Source organism: Mesoplodon mirus, assembly GCF_964341445.2.
Source record: "Mesoplodon mirus genome assembly, chromosome: 4".
In the NCBI taxonomy this organism is placed as follows: Eukaryota; Metazoa; Chordata; class Mammalia; order Artiodactyla; family Ziphiidae; genus Mesoplodon; species Mesoplodon mirus.
In genome coordinates this window covers 121,366,320-121,390,809 of record NC_138979.1, presented here as the reverse complement: position 1 = coordinate 121,390,809, position 24,490 = coordinate 121,366,320, and the positions used below count along the sequence as shown (strand labels likewise).

The window sequence follows — 24,490 nt, the reverse complement described above, 5'->3', positions numbered from 1 at the left end:
AAATAAATAAATAAATAAATAAATAAATAAATAAAAGGCCCAGCAAACATAAAGTAGGTATTTTCTTTTACTGAAATGGATATTTCAGAAATGGAGTGTTTATTTTGTTTTATTGTTTTATTTATGGCTGCATTGGGTCTTTGTTGCTGTGTGCGGGCTTTCTCTAGTTGCGGCGAGTGGGGGCTACTCTTCGTTGTGGTGCATGGGCTTCTCATTGCCGTGGCTTCTCTTGTTGCAGACCACGGGCTCTAGGCCTGCGGGCTTCAGTAGTTGTGGCTTGCGGGCTCTAAAGCGCAAGCTCAGTAGTTGTGGCACATGGGCTTAGTTGTTCCACGCCATGTGGGATCTTCCTGGACCAGGGCTCGAAGCCGTGTCCCCTGCATTGGCAAGCGGATTCTTAACCACTGTGCCACCAGGGAAGCCCCCTGGAGTGTTTCTTTATGTACATATATATAAAGAGAGACAGGGAGACACAGATGAGCAGACACCATTGAAAAATACTTTATCATAAAACAGCAAGTTGAGCTTAGTATTTTTAATGAGTTTATATACTAGTTTATCTTTTCCCCATTTTCTTTTTTTTCTTTTTTGCTGTACGTGTGCCTCCCATCGCTGTTGTCTCCCCCACTGCGGAGCACAGGCTCCGGACACGCAGGCCCAGTGGCCATGGCCCACGGGGTCCAGCCACTCTGTAGCTTGTGGGATCCTCCCAGACCGGGGCACAAACCCGTGTCCCCTGCATCAGCAGGCAGACTCTCAACCACTGCGCCACCAGGGAAGCCCCCATTTTCTTTTTTAATTGATTTCTTTAAAAACTTACAAATACCGTGTTTTACTCATGAAGATTTTTTGATGTTTTAAATTTTTTTGTGGTTGGATTTAGTTGCTTTTATTTATTTTGTAAATTTTTACTTTAGTGTTTTTTTTTAATTTTTTAAATTTATTGCAGTGTTGGGTCTTCATTGCTGCGAGTGGGCTTCTCATTGTGGTGGCTTCGTGTTGCGGAGCACGGGCTCCAGGCGCACAGGCTTCAGTAGTTGTGGCACATGGGCTCAGTAGTTGTGGCTCGCGGGCTCTAGAGCACAGGCTCAGTAGTTGTGGCACACGGCTTAGTTGTTCCACAGCACGTGGGATCTTCCCAGACCAGGGCTCGAACCCATGTCCCCTGCGTTGGCAGGCAGATTCTTAACCACTGCGCCACCAGCAAAGCCCTTTACATTACTTTTTAATTCTTAGTTATTGTTAAAGTAATATATGAATATTAAGCTACAGAAATGTCAAAAATAAAGTAGTGCCTTTTTGGTAATCTTAATCTTCTAGGAACAGCACTGCATTTTGGGTGTATATCTTTTCAGAACTTTTTCTGTACAGTAGTCTCCCTTTATCTACAGGGAATACATTCCAGACGCCCCAGTGGATGCCTGAAACCATGGATATATAGTACCTTACCCTATTATGCTGTGACGGTTTATCACACCTCTTACATCTCCATACCATATTTCAGTATAGGTAATAAAGTTAGTTAAATCATTAGCTTTTATGTTATTGTGACCTTGTAAATAATATTTTTCTGTGTCAAGTATAATAATTTATGTATAGTATAATTTGTGAGTCAAAAAATATACTGTGAATACTGTTCCTTTTCTGCACAACTTTTTGTTTTTCTTGGAGTTCCTTGCCTCCATTTTTTATTTGTTTAGTTTTCTATGTATCTATTGCTGTTTTTCCAAAAGGTGTTAAAAATCTCTCAGGGTTTTCAAACTCTCAAGCACATCACATCTGTTGTTAGTTCTGCCTCTTGTATGGAGGGATCGGAGTGGGGAGAACTTGACTTCAGAACTGTCACTCTCCTTGCTCTGATCTAGACTTGTTCTTAAGGCTTGTTGTAGAGTTATTATTCTGTAACTTCTGTACTCTTTTCAAAAAGGGAATCCCCTGCACCCCCACCACACCCCCTTTCTTTTCCCACTGGCTCCCTTTCTGCCTACTGTCTTGGCTTATTTAGTCCTTCGTTTGGCTGAAATATGTTATCTGGTTGTTTCTTGAGAAAAGTTGCATAGGAGGTAAATTTTAGGGACTTGTATCTTTTTAAAAAAATCTGTATTTTATTTTCACATTTGATTGGTAGTTTGGCTGGAATTGATTGGTAGTTTGGCTGGAAATAAGTTTACATCAGCATTTCAAAGACATTTCTCTTGTCTTTGAACTTTCAATGTTGCTTTTGAAGAGTTTGATTATATAAATTTATTTTATTTATTTTTGGCTGCATTGGGTCTTCGTTGCTCTGCGTGGGCTTTCTCTAGTTGTGGAAAGCAGGGCCTACTCTTCGTTTTGGTGCACAGGCTTCTCATTGCAGTGGTTTCTCTTGTTGCCGAGCATAGGCTCTAGGCGCGCAGACTTCAGTAGTTGTGGCACGTGGGCTTTAGAGCGCAGGCTCAGTAGCTGTGGCACACGGGCTTAGTTGCTCCGCAGCATGTGGGATCTTCCAGGACCAAGGCTGTAACCCGTGTCCCCTGCATTGGCAGGCGGATTCTTAACCACTGTGCCACCAGGGAAGCCCGCTGTTCAGTTTCTTGATCCTTTTTTTTTTTTTTTGTATGTGATTTGAATTTTTTTCTAGGTATCTTTTGTTTATACTGGTGGTGTTAAATTTTATGAAAATGCATATCGTATCAGGCATTGAGAGAATTCTTTTTCTCCGTAATCCAGTATTTCTCAGTAGAGGGCACTGTGGGCATTTAAGTAGTACCATTTTTGTGTTTGACTGTATTGTGCTTATGGGGCTTTGAGCACCCTGGCTCCCAGAACTAAATGCCAGAATAACCCATTAGTTTTGGGGACAACTAAAAATATCCCCAGACATTTCCAAACACCCCCTTGGGAGAGGCAGTACTAATCTCTTTTGAGAAGGGTTATTGTAGTCTCGAGTCCTTAGGGCACTTTTTTGTTCAGTTGATGATGGACCTACTGATTTAAAATTTTTCTTCTGTTTCCTGATTTTCTCTTTTTGGTCTGTTTTCTGAGATACTTTCTTCAACTATATTTTTCAATCCTGTTATCTTGAATTTGTAAAGGTATTTTCTTGTTTGAATTTTTAAAATTAATGCTATTCTGTTTTTATTTAATATATATTTGTTGTTGAAGTTTTCTTTCCCTTAATTGTCAGTTTTCTCTGAATTTCTTGTTTTTCTTTTGCTTCCCTTCTTTCTTACCTCATGCTGTCCTCACATATTGGTGACCATTGACTGTCTGTCTTTAAAAGTAAAGTACTATAAGGCTGGATGGTAGCTGTGACCCTTTTTGCCGCTTTTCTTAAAACTCATTTTCATTTCCATTGTCTTTAAAAGTAAAGTACTATAAGGCTGGATGGTAGCTGTGACCCTTTTTGCCGCTTTTCTTAAAACTCATTTTCATTTCCATTTTTTCCAGAATGGCCTTCTTCCTAATATTAGTTTTTAAAAGTCATTGACTGGAATTTTAATCTTTAGCCTTTGCACAGGCTTGTTTTCTTAAATCTTTAACTGTTTGTAATTGGTTCAGTTATTCTTTGAGTTCTTGTATAGACTTCTTTCAGTCTCAAATGTCCATCATTGTCATTTTTTCAAATTATATCTATATAGAAATAATTTACTATTCTTGTGTTGCATTTTGTTTAGAGCCTACTTGCAGGATAATATTCTGTCTCTGCTGAACTTTTTGGACTGTAGTTTTCTTCAAAGTCTTGTTAGTTCTTTCCAGAATTTCTTTCTTATTTCTTATGTCTTCCATTGTGGTCACTTTCTCCCTAGATTCTTATTTCCAGTTTACCAGCCTTACATAAATTTCAGCTCTTTGACTTTTCTTTAGTTATTCCTGTAGCCATACTGTATCTTTCTGGTTTGTAGTGTCCTTAATTCTGTGCTGTTGTTTTCACTGTTTCTGGTGTCCTTAAATACCAGTTTTTGTAAACCAGGTTCAGTTTTTTTTTTTTAAGTCCCCTTCTTTAAGCCAGTGGTATGTCAAACCTTTAGCTTCTGTTGTGCTGTCTGGTATAAACAAATATATGGCATCTGGTATAAATTTCTTTTTATTTAAATTCAGTCTCTAAAGAAAAAAGTTGGTTTTTTTCTTTTAAAGTAACAGTATGTCATTTTTACTGCCCTTTAATACGTATTAAAATAACTGACTTTTCCCCCCGGTGTTTTTTTTTTTAATTTATTTGGTTGTGCCAGGTCTTAGTTGTGGCTCACAGGCTCCTTAGTTGTGGCTCGCCGGCTCCTTGGTTGTGGCATGCGAACTCTTAGTTGTGGCATGCATGTGGGATCTAGTTCCCTGACCAGGGATTGAACCCGGGTCCCCTGCATTGGGAGCTCAGAGACTTAACCATTGTGCCACCAGGGAAGTCCCTCCCCACCCCAACCCCAGTTTTTTATTGTGGTAAAATACACAACAAAATTTACCAGCTTAATTTTTTTTTTTTTTTGGTGGTACACGGGCCTCTCACCGTTGTGGCCTCTCCCGTTGCAGAGCACAGGCTCCGGATGCACAGGCTCAGTGGCCATGGCTCACGGGCCTAGCCGCTCTGTGGCATGTGGGATCTTCCCAGACCAGGGCACAAACCCGTGTCCCCTGCACCGGCAGGCGGACTCTCAACCACTGCGCCACCAGGGAAGCCCCATCTTAATTATTATTATTTTTTTTTTGAGATTTTTTTTTTTTAGTTTCTGCTTTATTTAATTATTTTTAAGTATACACTTTAGTGGTATTAAGTACATTCATATTGTGCAACCATCACCACAATCCATCTCCAAAACTTTTCATGCTATAAAACTGAAATTCTGTACACATTAAACAATAACTATCCCCTGTCCCATTAGTCCCTGGTAAGCATCGTTCTACTTTATGTCTCTGTGAATTTGATTACTCTGGGTAACTCATGTAAGTGAAATAATTCAGTATTTTTTTTTGCGACTGGTTTATTTTATTTACCATTATGTCATCAAAGTTCATCCATGTTGCAGCATGTGTCAAAATTTCCTCCCTTTTTAAGGGTGAATAATATTCCATTTTATGCATTACCACAGTTTGCTTACCCATTTGTCAGCTGATGGACAGTTGGGTTGCTTCCACTTTTTAGCTATTGTGAATAATACTGCTAAAACATGGGTGTACAGATATCTCTTCAAGACTCTGCTTTCACTTCTATTGATATAACTGAATTTTACTTGTTAATGAAATTGATATATTCAGGGGCCAGGGGCGGTGCAGCTGCAGCCACAGCGCTGGTGGAGGAGAGCGTGGCCACGAGCAAAGGCGGGAGGGAGGGAAGAAAGGAAGAGAGGGAGGTGGGCAGGCAGGTGGGCAGGCAGGCGGGCGCGGGTGTCGGGGACTGAGGTGGTAGAGGGAGGCGAGAGCCGGGCTGCCGCCGGGCTGCCGCTTCGCGCTGTGTTTGTGCGCGGGCTTTTGTGGGGGCGGCCGTGGCCTCGGCCGAGGAGAAGCAGCGCTGGTGGTGTAGGTGCTGACGCCTGGGGGCGGGGGACTGGGGAGGCGAGAAGGGGGGTCGCTGCAGTGGTTCTCGCGCTCTCCTTGCCTTTCTCCTGGCTTGGTGGGTTCCTCCCGGTGTTTCCCTCGCCTCCTGGGCCCCTATCCCCGCCCCTTGCGGTATGTCTTGATTGTGAGCAGCAGGTTTCATGGGGCTCCTCAGGATGATGCCGCCCAAGTTGCAGCTGCTCATGGTGGTGGCCTTCACAGTGGCAGTGCTCTTCTTGGAGAACCAGATCCAGAAACTGGAGGAGTCCCAGTTGAAGCTAGAAAGGGCTATTGCAAGACATGAAGTTCGAGAGATTGAGCAGCAACATACGATGGATAGCCCTTGGCAAGATGCAGCTTTAGATGAGGAAGGGGACATGGTGGTCATTTATAACAGAGTCCCCAAAACTGCAAGCACCTCTTTTACCAATATTGCTTATGATCTATGTGCAAAGAATAAATACCATGTTCTTCACATCAACACTACCAAAAATAATCCAGTAATGTCACTGCAAGATCAGGTGTGCTTTGTAAAGAATATAACTTCCTGGAAAGAGATGAAACCAGGGTTTTATCATAGACACATTTCTTACTTGGATTTTGCAAAATTTGATGTGAAGAAGAAGCCAATTTACATTAATGTCATAAGGGATCCTATTGAGAGGCTAGTTTCTTACTCTTACTTTCTGAGATTTGGAGATGATTATAGACTGGGGTTAAGAAGACGAAAACAAGGGGACAAAAAGACCTTTGATGAATGGGTAGCTGAGGGCAGCTCAGACTGTGCTCCAGAGAAGCTCTGGCTTCAAATCCCTTTCTTCTGTGGCCATAGCTCAGAATTTTGGAATGTAGGAAGCAGGTGGGCTACAGATCAAGCCAAATATAACCTAGTTAATGTATAGTTTCTGGTGGGAGTTACTTAAGAGCTTGAAGATTTTATCATGTTATTGGAGGCAGCTTCGCCCTGGTTCTTCAGGGGTGCTACAGAACGCTATCGTACGGAAAGAAATCTCACCTTAGGAAAACCACAGAGAAGAAACTCCCTACTAAACAAACCATTGCAGAACTACAGCAGTCTGACATTTGGAAAATGGAGAATGAGTTGGCACTAGAGCAGTTCCAATGCATCAGAGCCCATGCTGTACAAAAAAAAAGATGGAGACCTCTGCATCTTTGCACAGATTTTTTTCTATGAAAAGATTTACCCTAAATCGAACTGAGTACAAGATGTGGCAGTTAGATTCTTGAACTACAACTTTGACCCTGTCTTCACCTTAGTTCTCAGCTCCACAACTTGGATTGCTGATGGGTATATAAGACAGTTTGTATTGAACCGAGTTAGAATACAGACAGTGATGTCAAGGAAGTAGATTCTGGCTGATATGTCAGTGGTCTAGGAAGTTTAAGTTTCAGCCTTTTTTTTTTTTTTTTTCCTGGTTAAATTTTGGTGGGAGTTACAACCTCCTGCCTGGACAAAACCTACACATCACCTAAAATAAACACAGCAGGTCTAATTGAAGGCTAAATACTGAAATACAGTTTCAGAAAAAGTTCTGATACTGGTTTTTTTTTTTTTTAGATGTTGGGGGTAGGAGTTTATTAATTAATTTATTTAATTTTTGCTGTGTTGGGTCTTCGTTTCTGTGCGAGGGCTTTCTCTAGTTGTGGCAAGTGGGGGCCACTCTTCATCGCGGTGCGCGGGCCTCTCACTATCGCAGCCTTTCTTGTTGCAGAGCACAGGCTCCAGACGCGCAGGCTCAGTAGTTGTGGCTCACGGGCCTAGTTGCTCCGCGGCATGTGGGATCCTCCCAGACCAGGGCTCGAACCCGTGTCCCCTGCATTAGCAGGCAGACTCTCAACCACAGCGCCACCAGGGAAGCCCTCTGATACTGTTTTTGATAAAGCATTTTTTTCAACTAACCATGAATGAAGATGAATCCATTTGCTACTTCCACCTTCACCTGGAGGTTTGCATTATACACCACTACTGGATAGTGTTATTAACTGTTTGGCAGTGTGTACTTTGTTTTTGTGAATCACGTCCCATGAAATTTATTGAAATGTTTGATCACGTTTGCTAAGAATGTTTCTGCTGTAGTTGGAACTTCCCTTATTTATGTAGGTCATTTTAATTTGCTTAAAAAAATGATTATTAGTGTTAAAAATCAATTTAAACCATTATTAATACTGTAAAAAAGAATCAAAGCAGTATTTCTCATTCCTGTCTCCCCAATATCCAAGATTAGGGAAACACTTCAAAGAATGTTGACATTGCCTGAAGTTTTGGTTAAGGCTTCCACACATGAATATCAAAAAAATAAGTTTAGTATTTGTTTCTCAATCGGTTATTTGTAAAGGTGTAAACTGAGGTATTGGTGAGTCCATATTATAACTCCGTTAGTGAGCTGTGGTATGGGTAGGATTTTCCTACTTCTGTACTTTTACTTGTAGACTGTTTTAACTAAGGTGCTTTATAATGTGTTTTAAAGCATTGCATTTACAAAAAAAAAAGGAAAATGCTGTAAATATTGCATATTTTATGTATTTGGACCAAAAGGTTATAAGTAATCAGACAAAAGTGGTTTTGCACCAGTTTTATTATGTCAAGTAAAACCATCAGACCTACTGTTCTCATATTTCTCATTTAACTTTACTGTTAAGATATCACTGAAATGAACTTCAGTAACCTTTCAATTTTGATATGCAGTACATTATTCATAATTGGGGGAAGTAGTTATAGTGGAGAGAGTACTGGATGAGGAGTCAGAAAACTCGATTTCTTGTCCTGGCTCTGCCACTTATCAGCTGTGTGATCTTGGGCAAATCACTTAACCTCTCTCTGCCGCAGTTTCCTCATCCTGATATGAGGATAATAATACCTGCTGTACCTACCTCACAGGGGTGTTGTGAGGATTAAATGATATGGCATGTGAAAGCACTTTGAAAACTAATGCGCTATATAAACGTAAGGTATTATGGAAACATCTTTAACATATAGTTTCATACCATTCGGTTTTTTTTAACAAAGAAGAGGTCCAGGGCTTCCCTGGTGGTGCAGTGGTTGAGAGTCCGCCTGCCGATGCAGGGGACGCAGGTTCGTGCCCCGGTCCGGGAGGATCCCACGTGCCGCGGAGTGGCTGGGCCCGTGAGCCATGGCCGCTGGGCCTGCGCGTCCGGAGCCTGTGCTCCGCAACGGGAGAGGCCACAGCAGTGAGAGGCCCGTGTACCACAAAAAAAAAAAAAAAGAAAAGGTCCACTTAAAAGCTGGTTGAAAAAAGTTAATCTTTTTGTTTTGTTTTGTTTGTTTTTTGGTACACGGACCTCTCACTGTTGTGGCCTCTCCCGTTGCGGAGCACAGGCTCTGGACGCGCAGGCTCAGCGGCCATGGCTCACGGGCCCAGCCACTCCGCGGCACGTGGGATCCTCCCGGACCGGGGCACGAACCTGCGTCCCCTGCATCGGCAGGCGGACTCTCAACCACTGCACCACCAGGGAAGCCCTGAAAAAAGTTAACCTTGATATAAATTTGTGTTTAATAAATATCTTCTCAGTGGAAAAAAATTGATATATTTTATAGACTCTTCATCTGGTATGGCACTCTTTTCAAACTCTGAGTTCTACACATTCATTTCTTTTTACTGATCCTTCTAAAGTGTGAGCACTTTTTGTTTTAAGTTATAAGAATGCATGAAATTTTGGTGTACAGTTTTACATGAAATCACATGACTGCTGATTTAAGGCAACAGTGTCCAATAATACCTATCAGAATTTGATTTAGATACTAATTTCAACAGAAATGTGCAGGGCTAGGTACTCTCTGTAAATCTTCAACACTACCACCTCCCCCTCTGACTCAGCAGATGTCTTTACCTACTACTTAACAGAGAAAATAGCAAACCCATCAGATGGGGAGTTCTTTATATTCCTGCTACTAAATCTACAAATTGTACATGTAGACATATATTGTTTTTCTTGGGCCATTCTTAAAATGGGAGACATTTCGTATAAGGCTTACCTCTACTGGTTGTTCATTTGTTGGGTGTTTATTGAGCACTCAGTAGGTGTGTGAGAGGCACTGAGGATAAAGCTATAAACAAAGTAAAACTCCTGCCCTCGTTAAGGTTAAATTCTAGTGGGTCGAGAAAGGAAAATTTTGTTTGTCAGATAGGGATAAGTGCTTTAGAGGAAAGGGGATAAGTGAAAGAAAAGTTTGTCAGATGAGGATAAGTGCTATAGAGGAAAGTAAAGCAGAGAGAAGAGTGATAAGGAGTGGATCTGTGTGTAAGAGATAACTATTTCAAAGGTTCCTTGGGGAAGACATCACTGCTGAGATTAGATACCTTTGTTTCTCCCTTCCTTCTTAACTGCCTTCTTTTGTATTAAACAGATATCTTTTAATGTTCCATTTTAACTCCTTGTTCTTTTATTGTATTTTTTTAAAAGATTTATTTATTTTTTTTAATTTTGGCTGTGTTGGGTCTTAGTTGTGGCACATGGGGTCTTCGTTGAGGCATGCAGGATCTTTCATTGCGGTGCATGGGCTTCTCTCATTGTGGCATGTGGGTTTTCTCTTCTCTAGTTATGGCTTGCAGGCTCCAGGGCATGTGGGCTCTGTAGTTGTGGCACACGGGTTCCAGAGCATGTGCGTTCTGTGGTTTGCGGCACTTGGGCTCTAGTTGAGGTGTGCGAACTCAGTAGTTGTGGCTCACGGGCTTAGTTGCTCCCAGGAATGTGGGATCTTGGTTCCCTGACCGGGGATCCAACCCACGTCCCCTGCATTGCAAGGCACATTCTTTACCACTGGACCACCAGGGAAGTCCCCTTTTACTGTGTTTTTGTTGTTGTTGTTTTCTTAGTCATGGTTCTGGGGGTTGTCATTACCATTTTATCTAGTTTGAATACCAATTCAATTACAATAGTATATAAAAACTTTCTTCCTATAAAGCTCCATTCCCTTCCCCCTCCTTTGTGTTGTTATCCTGCAAGTTACATCTATATCTATTGTATACTTATCAACCATCTTTCTAACTATTTTGCTTGGTGTTTTTGTGTTTTAAATAAGATAGGAGGAAAAAAAGAGAAAAACAAATACATGTATACTGTTTTTTATAGTTACCTATGAAGTTACTTGTACTGGTGCTCTGTATTTTTCATATGGATTTGAATTACTGTTTAGTGTTATTTCATTTCAGCTGAAGTGCTCCTCTTAGTATTTCTTTTAGGGCAAGTCTACTAGTAACAGCTTACTCAGTTTTGTTGATCAGCAATGTCTCCTGCTGTTCTGAAGGATAGTCTTGTTGGATATGGAATTACTGGTTGACAGTCTTTTTTTTCCACAGCACTTTGAACATATCATCCCATTGCCTCCATGGTTTCTGATGAGAAATCAGCTGTTGATCTTGAAAGGATCCTTTATTTGTGATGAGTCGCATTTTTCTCTTTTTCGTTGGCTTTCAACAGTTAGTGTGTGTTGGTGTTGATGCCTTTGAGTTTATCCTCCTGAAGTTTTTTGAGCCTCTTGGATGTGTAGATTAATGTGTTTTTCAAATTTAGGAAATTTTTGGCCTTAATTTCTTCAAATATTCTATCCTTTTCTCTGTCTCCTCTTCATTATGTGTATGTTGGTGTGCTTAATGGTGTCCCACAGATTTCTGAGTCTCTGATCTTTTTTTTTTTCATTCTTTATTCTTCCTGTTCCTGAGACTGGCTGATCTCAGTTGACCTATTTTCAAGTTTGCTGATTCTTTCTTCTGCCTGCTCGTATCTACTATTGAGCCCCTCTATTGAATTTTTTATTTTATTACTATATTATTCAAATCTATAATTTCTATTTGATCTTTTTTAGAAAGTGATTTTTTTTTTTTTTTTTTTTTTTGCGGTATGTGGGCCTCTCACTGTTGTGGCCTCTCCCGTTGCGGAGCACAGGCTCCAGACGCACAGGCCCAACGGCCATGGCTCACGGGCCCAGCTGCTCCGCGGCACGTGGGATCTTCCCGGACCGGGGCACGAACCCGTGCTCCCTGCATCGGCAGGCGGACTCCCAACCACTGCGCCACCAGGGAAGCCCTAGAAGATGATTTTTGTCTATTGAGATTGTCCATTTGGGTGAAACATTGTTCTCATATCCTGCTTTAGTTGTTTTAACAAACATAAATTAACTGATTTAAAGTCTTGGTCTAGTAAGTTCAGTGTCTGGGCTTCCTCAGGGATATTGCCGCATAAGCCCACCACCTGTGTGTGTGTGTGTGTGTGTGTGTGTGTGTGTGTTTAGAGTGTACTTTCTTTTTCTTTGTATGCTTTTAATTTTTTGCCAACTGGACATTTTTAAATAATGTAACAACTGTACAAATCAGATTTTCTCCTCCCCCCAAGATTAATTGATTATCTATTTATTTATGTGACTTTTTTGGTACTAATACTATAAACTCTGTTTTTCTTTTGTTTTATGTGGTCACTAAAGTCTCTGCTCAGTTAGCTTAGTGGTTAAAGTAATGAATAGACATAGGTTTCATTGGATGCCTGAAACATGTAAATCTTCTAGTCTTTGCTAAGGGGCTCTATGTGTATGTTGAGACATGCCTTCAACACTCAGCTAGGCAACTTACAACTCTGTCTTAACTTTCTTTTCTTGCTTGTGCAGAGCCTAAGGGTTAGCCAGAGGTGAGAGTTTAGGGCTTTCTCAGGTCTTTCCTGAGAATGTACACAGGTTATGTGTGAGTGTGGATTCCCAGGAATATATTGGAGCTTTCCAAAGCCCCCATGGACATCTCATTCCCCAGCTTTTCTTTTTAAGCTTTTTGATTATGCTATTGTTTGCCCCAAATGTTGTCCATAATCTCAGGCAGCTGCAGTGTTTGACAGTTGCCTCTGACTGTTTTTGACCTTTAGAAAGAAGCCTGTTTGCTCTGGATGAGCTCAGAGTCAGGCCACATAAAGACAACTTTGGTAGTAGTAGAGTCTTCCAAGGAACCACCAGACATGTCAAATAATGACAGTTCTCTGGGAGTGGGACTTTTAAGAAGATCCAATCCTATTCTACCCCCCCCCAGTGGCTGTTGACATTCACTATGACTGCAGGCTGTTGGTTTTCACAGAACTAGGAAGGGGTAGAATGGAAATAGGGTAAATTAAACACCACAAAACTTGCTGTTCTTACCAAGATTCAGCCATTATTTGGTGAATAAGCATTCCCCAGATTGCTTCAATTCTTTGTAAGTTTCAGAGTTCTGAAAAAGTTGATTCTCCCAGCTTTTGCCAGTGTTCTCACTGCTTTTATGAAGGAGAGAATTTCAGAGGTCTTTACTTGGTAATTCTTGCTGATGAGAATAACAGTTGCACTTAATAAGGAGGTGTGGATTCCTTCTCCAAGCTCAGAGGGCTCAAGGAGCCTGGGGATTGAGAATTTTCAGGTTAATCAACCCATCTCTCTATCCCATTTTTTCAGGGTTCCAGTGTGTTCTCTTTTCCTATGCAGGCCTTAACCTTGGCATAGCAGACTTATCCAGATTGAGACTTTACCTTTCTTTGGAGCTCTGCCACTCTTACAATTAAGTCTTGGCCCTTAGCCTTTTGTGGCCTCCTGCTTTTAAAGATTTTGTGCTACCAAAAAAACTTCGGCTTTTTCACATTTAGTTTTTAATTCCCTATCACTCATTTTAACCTCTTGTTATATTTTTCCGAAGAGTCAGTTGCCTTTAGCAACAGCAACCCAGTTTCATGGTCTTTATAATTACTGTTTTCCTTATATTTCTCAAATATCTGATACACTGTACCTTTTAAGTTCAGGGTTCGGCAAACTATGGCTTGCTGGCCAAACCCACTCTTGGGTCTGCCTGTTTTTGTCATGCCCTATTTTTAAAGAGTTGTAAAACAAAAGCAGAATATGAAATACTATCTGGTACTGTAAAAAAAAAAAAAAAAGTTTGCCAACATTTGCATTCTCTTCCACTGGATAACTACCCAGTTTACCAACAATGGAACTTTTAGCCATTGCACTGCCAGTTTGTGCTCGGTTTCTGTTCTACCATCACCACTGATAGTGTCCTTTGCCAGCTGGGTGGCTACGTGGATGATGATCCAACTCCAAAACTTCATTTTACAGCCTATTTTCTTGGACCATTCTCAACACCAGTGGCTGCAAGTTGGGTCCCTGGGTAGGATAACTATGATTAACATGCAGAAATGTTCTTAGGATCAACATCTGTAGAAGGAATGGAAAGGAAGCAGAAGGGGTAAATTGGGCTGTAATGTATTATCAACAAAAGCCATTGTTGCCCCCTTGAGAAACTCTGAAGCTGGGATAACCTGTGGAGTTGTACAAAATTGTGACAGGGTGCTGGGCCCTTATACGCCTGTTTTGATCAGTCCCTCCATGAAGGCTGCTAGGGCATGCAGCTGTCTTTAGCTGAGGCAATTCCTGAAAAGGCCTGACAGGTGAAGGCTGTTTGACAGCAGCTGGACAATAAATCCTTCATTTCTGAAGGGAGGTCTGGATAGCACATCAGTGTCTGCTACATAGCCTTATGTGAGTTCTTCTAATTATAATTTTCTTCTAAAATTTTTTTTAATTGTAACTTTAATTAATAAGTTTTTTCTCATGAGAAAGCTGTAAAATAGAATTCTTTTAAGAACTATATACATTTTTACTCATAATAAGATGGACAGTTTTTTCCTAAGGCATTTTTGAAAAACTGAGCTATTTTAGTTTTGATTTGTGTCATTTTAATATCGGAAGTGTCATCATAGAGTTCTGAAATGCTAATCTTAGTGGTTGAAATTTACAACTAGCAGATCTTAAGAAGACATCTAATTCAGCCCTCTCATTTGACAAATGAGTAAGCTGAGAATGAGTGAGCTAAGGGGTTATAAAGCTAGTTAGTGACAAGTAAGGATTAGAATATAGGTCTCCAAACTCCTGACTAGTATCCTTGTATCAGTATTCCTTATCTTAGTTTCTTATAATAATTTCTAAGAAAAGAGTATTAGGGTTCTGAAACTGAGCAAGAGTTTTTTTATGGCCTTTAAAGTCATTTTGTTGCTCCTGGGAACCATGGTAAACAGTATGCAAATGCTTCAGTGATGACAACAGCAATAATAATAAAGCCAACTTTTGGAGTATATCATTTTCATCAGTCCTGAAATCATTTTGGACAGATGAATCGGATTTATTTTTAAACTTTCTGGAAGATGATTCCGCAGTTATCTTTGGAAACTTCTTCCTGATGACTATGGGTTATCAGATAATGGAAACTCTTCACTATTTGCTGGCAGGATCATACAGTGAACATATGATTATCAAATGAGGTCTGAAAGTGCTCTACAAATGTTAAAATTTAGTATTTTATTTTCAATGGTAGATTATCTTAAACATGTTCTGGATCACCTGAGTCATAATTGAATACTTTCACTTGATGCTGGGGTTAAAATATGTGTTAGTTTTTGGTGGTGCCAAGTGTTACTGTTTTGGTTGTTAGGGACTTATTAGTCCCTAAGGAAAAGAATAGAAGTACTAGTCTTAATGAATAAGATGCTTTTGAGTTAAGTGAAGACCAAATGCTTTTTTAGCATCAGGAATTAATGTTTCATAATAATGTGAAACTGAGAAAAATTTACCTGCTTTATTACCATTTAGTAGTACAGGCATTCCAATCTTAAAGGAAGCTTATGGTGGTTCAGTTAGTGCCATTTTTGTGTTGTGAGCAGAGATTTATTCAGCAAAAACATGCCATTTATTTTTTTAAGTGTTTGTGTTAAATTGAATTTTATTTAGAAGTTTTGTATTGGGTTTTTGGTTTATCTGACTTTCTGTATTTATGTAAGATCTGTATGCATAAAGAGTTTACTTAAAGGTTTATGTTTTTCAACTATACTGTGATAAAAATTAATTTTTAAAAAGTTAATGTTTGCATAGGTTTAAATAACGTTAGGATTACAACTTTTGTAAATAACTGGAAACTGCAGGAACGCTTCTCCTTTTAAGGGGTCTCTATATTATTGAAGTTTGAGAATGTCTTTCTTCAGAGTTCTAAGTTGACGTTGGGTTACCTAAAAGTACATACTTAAACTTTATGAAGGTTTTAACGTGCAGTCATATTAATATATGTGTGTGTGTAGGCAAGGAAGGAGGAAAGGGGAGATTTTCTTGTGTAGAAGAAAAATATTATAAATTATAATAATAGGAATTAGGTTTCTTCTGAATAAAAAGGGTTTGATGCCATTGACTCCTGGGAGGAAGTTATGATAATTTCAGTCTTCAAACATTCACTCTGTTTCTCATGCTATATTAAATTCTTTTGAATGTTCTAACTCTTGAAAAAAATTCTGTAGTGAACCTTGTAATGAAAAACCTGCTAATTTGTTTTGTAAGTTGAAATTTTGGCAGATTGTTATTTAGTAGAGTTTAAGTATTTATGATGGGCTGTCATGATCTGCCTGGGAAGATCTACTCGATAAATCTAATTGTAGTTAAATACCTGTTTTGGGGTCAGGCACAACTTGTAGTTTACTCACATTATTATATAATGGAATATAAATGTGTATGAAAATAATTGTGATGAATTCAGCTGAGTATAGAAGTTTTATTGAGTGAGTACTTACTCTTGAGATATTTCACTAATTTTAATTTATAATCTTAATAAGATATTTGTCACCACCATTTTCCTTCTAATTTTCATCTATATGTATGTCATTAAACTTTCCACAGGCCTTTTTTTTTTTCTTTCCTTCCTTCCTCACCTCTCCACCTGCCCCCCCCCCACCCTTTCTCCCTGGCCTGCTAGTTGCCACACACTGTTCTAAATGCTTGGGATATAACCATGAACTAAACAATCAAATATTCCTGCTCTCATGAAACTTAGATTCTTGTGGGGTCTGAGGATGGGAAGAAACAAGCAATAACATGTAAATAAATTGTTGAGAAACTGTATGAATAGATAAAAAAAAATTTTTTGTTAGAAAGTGATTGTTGTGGTAAGAGAAAAAAGTAGAGGAGGGTTAAGGCAATTAAGAGTTTATGGGGGGCTTCCCTGGTGGCGGCGCAGTGGTTGAGAGTCCGCCTGCTGATGCAGGGGACGCGGGTTCGTGCCATGGCCCGGGAGGATCCCACATGCCACGGAGCGGCAGGGCCCGTGAGCCATGGCCGCTGGGCCTGCGCGTCTGGAGCCTGTGCCCCGCAACGGGGGGGGGTGGCCACAACAGTGAGCGGCCCACGTACCACAAAAAAAAAAAAGAGTATATGGGGAGGGCTTCCCTGGTGGCGCAGTGGTTAAGGATCTGCCTGCCAATGCAGGGAGCACGGGTTCGAGTCCTGGTCCGGGAAGATCCCACAAGCCGCGGAACAACTAAGCCTGTGCGCCACAACTACTGAAGCCCGCGCGCCTGGAGCCTGTGCTCCGCAGCAAGAGAAGCCACCGCAATGAGAAGCCTATGCACCGCAACGAAGAATAGCCCCCAGTCACTGCAACTAGAGAAAGCCCACGCGCAGCAACAAAGACCCAACGCAGCCATAAATAAATAAATAAACAAATAAATAAATATTTTTAAAAGGATAGTTAGGATAGGTGTCACTGAGAAGAGGACATTTGAGCAAAGTTTTGGGAATGGAGTTAATTTGTGAAGGAAAAACTCACTGGCATTGCTGTTAGTGGAAACGGCCCCACGGCAAATAGGTGTGTGCTTGATGGGTTCAGAAACTAGAAAGATGACCCATGTGGTTAAGGTGGAGTGAAGTCCAGGGGGGGGAGAGTGGTGGGAAAGGATACCTGAGATGTAAAAAGGACCAGACAATTAGGACTTTGTTGGCCATCATAAGGACTTGGGCTTTTATTCTGGGTAAGATGGGTAGCCATTGCAGAGTTTTAAGCAGAAGTGATGTGTCTGGCTTTTTGCGGGGAGGAGTGCACTGGCTGCTGAGTTGAGAATAAGGGGTGTGTGTGTGTGTGTGTACGCACGCATGTATCTCCCATGCTTACACAAGTGCATTGCACTTAGACAACTATATATTATGCAGAGTGTAAATATAAGGTCTATATTTCTTTTTTTCTTTTTTTTTTTTTCTTTTTTTTTTTTTTTTGCAGTACGCGGGCCTCTCACTGTTGTGGCCTCTCCCATTGCGGAGCACAGGCTCCGGACGCACAGGCTCAGTGGCCATGGCTCACAGGCCCAGCCGCTCCGTGGCATGTGGGATCTTCCCGGACCGGGGCACGAACCCATGTCCCCTGCATCGGCAGGCGGACTCTCAACCACTGCGCCACCAGGGAAGCCCAAGGTCTATATTTCTTAAGCCAGGGATCAAAAGTTGGATTTTAATGCTCATTTAACTAGTAACAGGGCTGTTCAAAACCTGAAATCCAGCAGGAGGACAAATTGTGTGGAAGAAAAAAATTATGCATATTTTTATCAGTGTGAGAAGAGAGAAGATTAATGAATATTTAGAGGGGATGTTAAAATTGATAGCAACTTTTTTTTTTTTTTTTTTTTTTTTTTTTTTTGGCCATGCTGCGGCTTACAGGATCTTAATTCTCAGAAAGGGATTGAACCCAGGCCACTACAGTGAAAGCACCGAGTCCTAACCACTGGACAGCCAGGGAATTTTCAATAGCAACATTCTTGATTTTAAAATATTTTTCTTTTAATTGGGGGGACTATAGAAAAGCCTACAAAAGAAAACAAAAATTGCTTATCTCAACACCCAGAGATAACCATTATTAATATTTTGGCATTCGGGTATGTATGTGTGAGTGATACTTTTAATGTATTTTTGCCTGAACTGGTAAATTGAAGTATAACATCCACTTTGTAAAGTACTCCAATTTAAAATATATAACTTGATGAATTTTTACAAATTATACACCAATGTAAATACCACTCAAATCAAGATAATATTGCCAGTGCCCTATATGTGACCACCTCATTTTCACTTAGTCTCCCCCGCCAACCCCTAGAAGTAACTACTATCCTGACTTCTACATCACAGATTATTTCGTCTGTTTTTACATTTTAACACTAATTTTACAGTAAATATCTAGATTTTTTTCCACTCAACATTGTATTTTCTCTTTTTTGAGCAATGGTTTTATTTTTACTTATTTTTTTTGAATTTTTGAGTTTTATTTTTTATTTTTTTATACAGCAGTTTCTTATTAGTTACTTGTTTTATACATATTAGTGTATATATGTCAATCCCAATTTCCCAATTCATCCCACCCCCACCCCCCCAACACCCCACCACTTTACCCCCTTGGTGTCCATACATTTGTTCTTCACATCTGTATCTCTATTTCTACCCTGCAAACCAGTTCATCTGTACCATTTTTCTAGATTCTACATATATGTGTTAATATAAGATATTTGTTTTTCTCTTTCTGACTTCTTTCTGTATGACAGTCTCTGGATCCACCCATGTATCTACAAATGATCCAGTTTCATTCATTTTCATGGCTGAGTAATATTCCATTCTATATATGTACCACATCTTCTTTATCCATTCATCTGTCGATGGGCATTTAGGTTGCTTCCATGACCTGGCTATTGTAAATAGTGCTGCAAGGAACATTGGGGTGCATGTATCTTTTTGAATTATGGTTTTCTCTGGGTATATGCCCAGTAGTGGGATTGCTGGGTCGTACGGTAATTCTATTTTTAGTTTTTTAAGGAACCTCCATACTGTTCTCCATAGTGGCTGTATCAATTTACATCCCCACCAACAGTGCAAGAGTGTTCCCTTTTCTCCACACCCTCTCCAGCATTTGCTGTTTGTAGATTTTCTGATGATGCCCATTCTACCTGGTGTGAGGTGATACCTCACTATAGTTTTGATTTACATTTCTCTAATAATTAGTGATGTTGGGCAGCTTTTCATGTGCTTCTTGGCCATCTGTATGTCTTCTTTGGAGAAATGTCTGTTCAGGTCTTCTGCCCATTTTTGGATTGGGTTGTTTTTTTTTTTAACATGGAGCTGCATGAGCTGTTTATATATTTTGGAGATTAAGCCTTTGTCCGTTGATTCGTTTACAAATATTTTTTCCCATTCTGAGGATTGTCTTTTCGTCTTGTTTGTAGTTCCCTTTGCTGTGCAAAAGCTTTTAAGTTTCATTAGATCCCATTTGTTTATTTTTGTTTTTATTTCCATTAAGCTAGGAGGTGGATCACAAAAGATCTTGCTGTGATTTATGTCAAAGAGTGTTCTTCCTGTGTTTTCCTGTAAGAGTTTTATAGTGTCCACTCTTACATTTAGGTTTTTGATCCATTTTGAGTTTATTTTTGTGTATGGTGTTAGGGAGTGTTCTAATTTCATTCTTTTACATGTAGCTGTCTAGTTTTCCCAGCACCACTTATTGAAGAGACTGTCTTTTTCTCCATTGTATATCCTTGCCTCCTTTGTCATAGATTAGTTGACCATAAGTGTGTGGGTTTATCTCTGGGCTTTCTATCCTGTTCCATTGATCTGTGTTTCTGTTTTTGTGCCAGTACCATATTGTCTTGATTACTGTAGCTTCGTAGTATAGTCTGAAGTCAGGGAGTCTGATTTCTCCAGCTCCATTTTTTTCCCTCAAGACTGCTTTGTCTATTTGGGGTCTTCTGTATCTCCATGCAAATTTTAAGATTTTTTGTTCTAGTTCTGTAAAAATGTCACTGGTAATTTGATATAGGGATTGCATTGAATCTGTAGATTGCTTTGGGTAGTATAGTCATTTTCTCAGTATTAATTCTTCCAATCCAAGAACATGGTATATCTCTCCATCTGTTTGTGTCATCTTTGGTTTCTCTCATTAGTGTCTTATAGTTTTCTGAGTACAGGTCTTTTACCTCCTTAGGTAGGTTTATTCCTAGGTATTTTATTCTTTTCGTTGCAGTGGTGAATGCGATTGTTTCCTTAATTTCTCTTTCTGATCTTTCGTTGTTAGTGTATAGGAATGCAAGAGATTTCTATGCGTTAATTTTGTATCCTGCAGCTTTACCAAATTCATTGATCAGCTCTAGTAGTTTTCTGGTGGCATCTTTAGGATTCTCTATGTGTAGTATCATGTCATCTGCAAACAGTGACAGTTTTACTACTTTTCCAATTTGTATTCCTTTTATTTCTTTTTCTTCTCTGATTGCCGTGGCTAGGACTTCCAAAACTATGTTGAATAATAGTGGCGAGTGTGGACATCCTTGTCTTGTTCCTGATCTTAGAGGAAGTGCTTTCAGTTTTTCACCATTGAGAATGGTGTTTGCTGTGGGTTTGTTGTATATGGCCTTTATTATGTTGAGGTAGGTTCCCTCTGTGCCTACTTTCTGGAGAGTTTTTATCATAAATGGTTGTTGAATTTTGTCAACAACTTTTTCTGTGTCTATTGAGATGATCATATGGTTTTTCTCCTTAAATTTGTTAATATGGTGTATCACATTGATTGATTTGTGTATATTAAAGAATCCTTGCATCCCTGGGATAAATCCCACTTGATCATGGTGTATGATCCTTTTAATGTGTTGTTGGATTTTGTTTACTGGTATTTTGTTGAGGATTTTTGCATGTATATTCATCAGTGATATTGGTCTGTAATTTTCTTTGTTTGTAGTATCTTTTGTCTGGTTTTGGTATCAGGTTGATGGTGGCCTCATAGAATGAGTTTGAGAGTGTTCCTTCCTCTGCAATTTTTTGGAAGAGTTTGAGAAGGATAGGTGTTAGCTCTTCTCTAAATGTTTGATAGAATTCACCTGTGAAGCCATCTGGTCCTGGACTTTTGTTTGTTGGAAGATTTTTTTTTTTTTCTTTTTGCGGTATGCGGGCCTCTCACTGTTGTGGCCTCTCCCGTTGCGGAGCACAGGCTCCGGATGCGCAGGCCCAGCGGCCATGGCTCACGGGCCCAGCCGCTCCGCGGCATATGGGATCCTCCCAGACCGGGGCACGAACCCGTATCCCCTGCATCGGCAGGCGGACTCTCAACCACTGCGCCACCAGGGAGGCCCTGTTGGAAGATTTTTAATCACAGTCTCAGTTTCATTACTTGTGATCGGTCTGCTCATATTTTCTATTTTTTCCTAGTTCAGTCTTGGGAGGTTATATCTTTCTTAGAATTTGTCCATTTCTTCCAGGTTTTCCATTTTAATGGCATAGAGTTGCTTGTAGTAGTCTCTTAGGATGCTTTGTATTTCTTCAGTGTCTGTTGTAACTTCTCCTTTTTCATTTTAAATTTTATTGATTTGAGTCCTCCCTCTCTTTTTCTTGATTAGTCTGGCTAAAGGTTTATCAAATTTTGTTTATCTTCTCAGAGAACCAGCTTTTAGTTTTATTGATCTGTGCTATTTTCATTGTTTCTGTTTCATTTATTTCTGCTCTGATCTTTATGATTTCTTTCTTTCTGCTAACTTTGGGTTTTGTTTGTTCTTCTTTCTCTAGTTCCTTTAGGTGTAAGGTTAGATTGTTTACTTGAGATTTTTCTTGTTTCTTGAGGTAGGCTTGTATAGCCATAAACTTCCCTCTGAGAACTGCTTTTGCTGCATCCCACAGGTTTTGGATCGTTGTGTTTTCATTGTCATTTGTCTCTAGGTATCTTTTGATTTCCTCTTTGATTTTTGCAGTGATCTCTTGGTTATTTAGTAACGTTTAGCCTCCGTGTGTTTGTGTTTTTTACATGTTTTTCCCTGTAATTGATTTCTAATCTCATAGTGTTGTGGTCAGAAAAGATGCTTGATATGATTTCAGTTTTCTTCAATTTACTGAGGCTTGATTTGTGACCCAGGATGTGATCTATGCTGGAGAATGTTCTGTGTGCACTTGAGAAGAAAGTGTAATCTGTTTTTGGATGGAATGTCCTATAAATATCAATTAAATATATCTGGTCTGTTGTGTCATTTAAAGCTTCTGTTTCCTTATTTATTTTCATTTTGGATGATCTGTCCATTGGCATAAGTGAGGTGTTAAAGTCCCCCACTATTGTGTTACTGTCGATTTCCTCTTTTAGAGCTGTTAGCAGTTGCTTTATATGTTGAGGTGCTCCTATGTGGGGTGCATATATATTTATATTTGTTATATCTTTTTGGATTGATAATGTAGTGTCCTTCCTTGTTTCTTGTAACATTCTTTATTTTAAAGTCTATTTTATCTGATATGAGTATTGCTACTCCAGCTTTCTTTTGATTTCCATTTGCATGGAATATCTTTTTCCATCCCCTCATTTTCAGTCTGTATGTGTCCCTAGGTCTGAAGTGTGTCTCTTGTAGACAGCTATAGATGGGTCTTGTTTATGTATCCATTCAGCAAGCCTGTGTCTTTTGTTTGGAGCGTTTAATCTATTCGCGTTTAAGGTAAGTATCGATATGTATGTTCCTATGACCATTTCCTTAATTGTTTTGGGTTTGTTTTTGTAGGTCCTTTTCTACTCTTGTGTTTCCCACTTAGAGAAGTTCCTTTAGCATTTGTTTTAGAGCTGGTTTAGTGGTGCTGAATTCTCTTAGCTTTTGCTTCTCTCTAAAGCTTTTGATTTCTCCATCAAATCTGAATGAGATCCTTGCCAGGTAGAGCAATCTTGGTTGTAGGTTCTTCCCTTTCATCACTTTAAGTATATCATGCCACTCCCTTCTGGCTTGTAGAGTTTCTGTTGAGAAATCAGCTGTTGACCTTATGGGAGTTCCCTTGTATGTTATTTGTCATTTTTCCCTTGTTGCTTTCAATAATTTTTCTTTGTCTTTAATTTTTGCCAGTTTGATTACTGTATGTCTCAGTGTGTTTCTCCTTGGGTTTATCCTGTATGGGACTCTCTGTGCTTGCTGGACTTGGGTGGCTATTTCCTTTCCCATGTTAGGGAAGTTTTCGACTCTGATCTCTTGAAATATTTTCTCAGGTCCTTTCTCTCTCTCCTCATTCTGGGACCCCTATAATGTGAATGTTGTTGTGTTTAATGTTGTCCCAGAGGTCTCTTAGGCTGTCTTCATTTCTTTTCATTCTTTTTTCTTTATTCTGTTCTGCAGCAGTGAGTTCCACCATTCTGTCTTCCAGGTCACTTATCTGTTCTTCTGCCTCAATTATTCTGCAATTGATTCCTTTTTGTGTAGTTTTTATTTCAGTTATTGTATCGTTCATCTCTGTTTGTTTATTCTTTAATTTGTCTAGGTCTTCATTAAACATTTCTTGCATCTTCTCGATTTTTGCCTCCATTCTTTTTCAGAGGTCCTGGATCATCTTCACTATCATTATTCTGAATTCTTTTTCTGGAAGGTTGCCTATCTGCACTTCATTTAGTTGTTTTTCTGGGGTTTTATCTTGTTCCTTCATCTGGTACATAGCCCTCTGCCTTTTCATCTCGTCTCTCTTTCTGTGTATGTGGTTTTTGTTCCACAGGCTGCAGGATTGTAGTCCTTTTTTTTTTTTGCGGTACTTGGGTCTCTCACTGCTGTGGCCTCTCCCGTTGCGGAGAACAGGCTCCAGACACACAGGCCCAGCCGCTCCATGGCATGTGGGATCTTCCCGGACCAGGGCACGAACCTGTGTCCCCTGCATCAGCAGGCAGACAGACGCTCAACCACTGCACCACCGGGGAAGCCCAGGATTGTAGTTCTTTTTTTTTTTTTTTTTTTTTTTTTTTGCGGTATGCGGGCCTCTCACTGTTGTGGCCTCTCCCGTTGCGGAGCACAGGCTCCGGATGCGCAGGCCCAGCGGCCATGGCTCACGGGCCCAGCCGCTCCGCGGCATATGGGATCCTCCCAGACCGGGGCACGAACCCGTATCCCCTGCATCGGCAGGCGGACTCTCAACCACTGCGCCACCAGGGAGGCCCCTGTAGTTCTTTTTGCTTCTGCTGTCTGCCCTCTGGTGGATGAGGCTATCTAAGAGGTTTGTGTAAGTTTCCTGATGGGAGGGACTGGTGGTTGGTAGAGCTGACTGTTGCTCTGGTGGGTAGAGCTCAGTAAAACTTTAATCCACTTGACTGCTGATGGGTGGGGCTGGGTTCCCTCTCTGTTGGTTGTTTGGCCTGAGGCAACCCAACACTGGAGCCTACCT

At 40.2% G+C, this 24,490-nt stretch overlaps 2 protein-coding genes across 5 annotated transcripts in view; both read left to right on the top strand.

Annotated features, from left to right (window-relative positions):
• The window catches only part of STRN3 (striatin 3), a 116,557-nt gene that overhangs the window by 13,116 nt on the left and 78,951 nt on the right, over positions 1–24,490 (top strand). The gene's annotated exons all lie outside the window — the stretch shown is intronic.
• LOC309803178 (heparan sulfate 2-O-sulfotransferase 1-like) lies at positions 5,514–6,990 on the top strand. The gene has a single exon (XM_082619079.1). The coding sequence runs from the start codon at positions 5,670–5,672 to the stop codon at positions 6,408–6,410; it is 741 nt and encodes a 246-aa protein (XP_082475205.1). The 5' UTR covers positions 5,514–5,669; the 3' UTR covers positions 6,411–6,990.